This window comes from Pangasianodon hypophthalmus, chromosome 19 (assembly GCF_027358585.1).
Source record: "Pangasianodon hypophthalmus isolate fPanHyp1 chromosome 19, fPanHyp1.pri, whole genome shotgun sequence".
Lineage (NCBI taxonomy): Eukaryota > Metazoa > Chordata > Actinopteri > Siluriformes > Pangasiidae > Pangasianodon > Pangasianodon hypophthalmus.
In genome coordinates, this window is record NC_069728.1 from 10,020,432 (window position 1) to 10,025,340 (window position 4,909).

General features: G+C 37.8%; 1 protein-coding gene across 1 annotated transcript; it reads right to left on the bottom strand.

The window, feature by feature from the left end:
• Positions 1-2: 2 nt before the first annotated feature.
• fkbp3 (FKBP prolyl isomerase 3) lies at positions 3-4,695 on the bottom strand. Its single transcript, XM_026944545.3, has 7 exons — positions 4,424-4,695; positions 3,889-3,990; positions 3,637-3,735; positions 3,383-3,518; positions 2,164-2,231; positions 1,974-2,071; positions 3-433 (listed from the first exon to the last, which is right to left on the bottom strand). The coding sequence occupies exons 1-7, from the start codon at positions 4,526-4,528 to the stop codon at positions 379-381; spliced, it is 663 nt and encodes a 220-aa protein (XP_026800346.1). The 5' UTR covers positions 4,529-4,695; the 3' UTR covers positions 3-378.
• Positions 4,696-4,909: the final 214 nt, after the last annotated feature.

Sequence of the window (4,909 nt, forward strand, 5' to 3'; positions counted from 1 at the left end):
TGTGTACTTGATCTCTCTTTTATTGTTCACATTCAGTATAATTATAAATGAATTATAGTAACCTGGATCAGGGTTACAATCCCTGTTATTACAAAAGGAACTGTACTGATGAGGAAGGAAGGAAATACACACACTCACACAGACACACAGCTAGCTCTAACCTTTTTTAATTATTAATGTCTCTAACAACAAAAATAATCATGCAAAGTAATGTGAGCAATCACATTGACAAATCATGTCCTGCTTCCACCTGTAGTATGGAGGAGTATTTTTGCAGTGTATTAAAATACTGAGTTTAACATGAAGGCTGACACAAACATGATCTTGAGTTCTGCTGTAAGGGTCAATCCTCCTCTGCTGAAATGAACATTAGCAATCCTACTCAATGGATACCAATTCAACCTCAAAAATAAGTTTAGCATTTGGTGGGATTCTGGTTTGTAAATTAAGGAAAATGGTGCAATAGTAAAACAATTCTGCAAACTTGTGTTCAACTGTACACTAACACATAATCTAAATTAAATCACTGGCCTGATTTTAGCCTTAAAATGACCAGACCAATGTGCAGAACACACAAACAAACCTGTACAAACCAGTGTTTGCACTGTAATGCCATAATAATGAACAAATTATTAAATATGGATTGTAAAAAATTTGAATGCCAGATTACTGTGGGAATGGCTGTCATCTGATGTGTAAATATGAAAACTCTGGTTCTCTGTTTAGTGACAAATGGCCAATTACAAAGTGTGTATTACCTACATCACTCCAGTGGCCACTTGCAGCACAAGAACATGAGCAGATTAGCGGATTTCTACGTAAACACACATGCTTTTGAAAAAATGTAACAAACAATACTTTGGTAATTTCCTTTGAATAATATACAGAATAGCATCAGCTTCATTGCCACTTAAAATAAAACATGGATGTCTTTGTGGCAGCAAAGTCGCACCAGTGTGACTGCAGACTTTTGGAAACAATCTCAACCTTGATTAGCAAAGTGCAATAATGTTTAGTCAATAAATAAATAAAAAATAAATAAAAGTTTTTATACGTCGATGGACTAGTTGGCTGTTTACAGACGCAACATAAAATCAGCTTATCAAACTTTAAATATGCTTTATGTTACTGCACACTTTCTAATACGTTATCTTTTTTTTAGTTATACTATTCTATAGTTACAGGGATTTATGGTGATGTATGGTGGAGGCTTCATATAAAAAGATTTTAAAACCGTGTGTAATCATTGATAAAGTGAGTATTTCTACGAGGAGACACTTATTTCACATTTTTGGAGGGAGTCTCTGCTGTCAGTTCTTTGTAACAGAGCTATAATAAAATTGTAAGCAAGTTTTCCAACACTGTTAAGTCTACAGGATGGAGGGCTGTGTGGGTTAACGGTAACATGACGGGTTGTATTTTTTTAAAAAATTAACTTCAAGAGAGAGAAAAAAAGATGCTGGTGCATGATGACGTTTATAGGTGATATAAGTACTAACAGGAAATTTGTTTCATGAATGTTACTCAACATTAAACATAACTATAAACATAAAAAGTATGAGGTATCGTTCTTTAATTAATAAACAAAACGACCGTGGTAAATTACTGTGGTATAAGTAATAAAACACTCCAGGATGTGCTGTTATTGGAAAATAATTAACTTCCAGGCGGTAAAACTAACTCCGCTTCGCATTGGGGTGCATCACACCACCTTTTTTACTGATTATTCTCCTGTAACAGCATGCACTGTTGTGTTTAATTCCGTACAAATAGGATAGTGGCATACAACGTTTTTACTGTTTTGAAAAGGAATCCTGCTTCTAAAGTCTACAGTCATGTTGGAGTCTCACTGGTCTCTATTTATGCATCCAATGCACTACACCTGAGCTAATAGAAGTACTGGAACAGCCTTTAAGATGGGCAAATTGGTGAGGGAATGTTCAAAATAATATTTCAATGCTATGAAAGGATACTTAGAATCAGGAAGACCCTTTTTACCGTAGGCCCATTCTGGCTCAATTTCCAAGCGTGCAGTCTCGCCTTTACTCATGGTCAGGAGCCCCTCATCCCACTGCAAGTGCAAGTGTGAGTGAATGTAAAAATACTAGCAAACAATAGATAAATAAAGAGACATTTATATGATGAACAACAGAAAACACTCACCCCTCGGATAACTTTGCCAATCCCGACTTTAAAGGAAAGTGGTTTGGCCTGCTTCTTTTTCCGTGCCCCTGCAAAGGACAGTCATGGTCAATTACTGTTTATCAACCAATCAGGGCCCTGTTCTTCATATGTGGATTACTTGATGGAAAACTCCACCACTAATATCATATCATATCCATCCATCCATTTTCTGTACCGCTTATCCTACACAGGGTCACAGGGAGCCTGGAGCCTATCCCGGGGGACTCAGGGCACAGGGTGGGGGACACCCTGGACTGAATTAACAGATAATGGATACAAACAGAGAAAATAGGAATAGAGAATAGGAGATGCACTATTTTGTTGTTGTTTTTTTTTTTTTTTTTTTAAAGAAAGCCTGCCAGAAGGGTTCACAAGGCATCTGGTTAAAACTAGAGATGTGTTTGTTTTCCAGTGTTTCCAGGGGACATAGCAGTAGGGTTCATATATATATATATATATATTTTTGTAAATACTGGATTAGCGCATACCACCTTTGCGTTGGTATGAATATCTGAATACAGGTACCAATATTTTGAGGACTAAACATATACAGATAGTGTCATCATGTTTACACCCCTACTTTATCTAAAGACAGCAATGCAGCAGCACTTTAGTCCTTTAGTCTATTCAGCTCTGTCTCCTACTCATCTGTACACCCTTGTCATCTCCTAGATCACTAACTAGCCACACCAAGTCTCTGCTGTAATTCAGCACAACTGTGTCATATACACACTATATGGCCAAATGTATGTGGACGTCTAACCTTCACACCCATTTGTGGATCTTCTCCAAATTTTTTTTCACAAAATTGGCAGCACAAAATTGTATAGAAAGTCTTGCTGTAGCTTTAAGATTTCCCTTCACTGGAACTGAGGGATCCAAGCATGTTCCAGCATGACAATGCCCCTGTGCACAAAGTGAGGTTTTATAAGACATGGTTTGCCAAGGTTGGTGTGGAAGAACTTGAGCGTCCTGCACAGAGCCCTGACCTCAACCCCACTGTACACCTTTAGGATGAATTAGTCTTGTGACTGAATGTGCACAAACCCCTACAGCCCCACATTGTTTATAATAATATCATATTCATGGATTTCTCACTCTCATTTTTTAACCAGATATGTGTGAATGTTTACGTTAACCACATAGGTGTGAATGCTACCTAAACACACAAATATTGGCATTAGGATGGCAGTTCTACCTGAAGGGATGTTGGTATCAAAAACAGTGCCATCTTCAAGCATGCCAGTATACCAACACGCCACTGTGTCACCCTTTTTGGGAAAGTTGGTCTTGTCTCCTTTCTTTAACACTGCCTTTGTGAACTTAGGGGGGCCCTGTGCAGAGAAAAACAAACTTCTGAGAAAAGAAAGACCATTTTCTAATGCTAAATTACATTTTTAGTCAGAGTCAAGTAGCACAACTGTAACAGCATACAGTGAATCTTTTCTCTACCTCATCTACAACTTCTGTCTTTGTTTCTTTGGGCTTCTCATCAATCTTCACAGCTTTCACCTCCTCAGTCACCTGCTCCACTTCCGTGCCTTTAAACCTCTGCACAAGACATCGGCTTGTCATCTACTGATAATCTTTTGCAAATGAATTCACCAAATTGAGTGGATTTATTTTGAATTAATACAGATAAAATGAGATACCCAATGAAATATGTTCTTAGAGATTATCAAAATTAAACCACCTGGTATTTACCTTGCTCTCAAACAGCTGGTCGTAGGCAACAATAAGCTGCTCTTTTTTTGCAGTCTTTGCAACATTCTTGATATTTCCCATGAGTTTGTGCTCAACAAGAAACTGGAAGCACAAAGAAATACTGAGCAATCCATTCACCTATAGTCACACTCTATGAATTATACTAGACAAATGCAAAAATGTGTAGATGTCCATTTGGAGATATTTTTATGATTTCATGTATGACATTGCTTAGATGACTCTGGTGTTTGTTCTATAGTGTCACACTGTAACACATTAAAACACATAAAACTGAGAGAATGTACAAGACTGAAATATGTTGACTTCCAAATGGCTCCCTATTGTACACTTTATTATATAAGATTCAGAATCATTATTTCATACCCTATTCAGTACACATATTTAGGGACTAGGGAGCCAGCTGTGATGCACCCTATGTGAGGGGAAGCCATCTAACGTTAGCCTTAGTGCATCATTTGCAGAACAAAGCAACATTTATATAAAGCCTCTCAACACAAATATTAACTGTGAATACCGAATGTGATGCATTGTCCTGTAGAAACTTGATTAAGTCTTTTTTTGGTATTTCTTCACTGTTCAGTTTCTCATTGCTCCACTCTCGTGTTGGTTCTGCAGCCATTTTGTTTTCGAACTTCGCGAACTCTGACCTCTTGCAAAATAGCCAATCAGATTGCTTTACGCTCGTCTATGCCTTGTCGGACTTTACTGCAACATTTGGAGACTTTTTACACCCCTTTAGCGTCTTTACTTTAAGAATGTAGCGAGGTCACTCTTGACATTAAAGCTCCGAAGCTTGTGTCAAAACAACAACAACAAAAATACACTTTACTTCTAAACACTGTATCAGTGCTTGATTCGTTCTGCCATAAACACGTGATCAATGACGTGCGAAGCGTCGAGTCAGCACACACCCACGTGACTGTTATGGAAACCGATTCAGATGAAACGCAGAAGCAGATTAGCAGGCTGTATAAGGGAGTGGCAGGTTGTGTGAATTAGC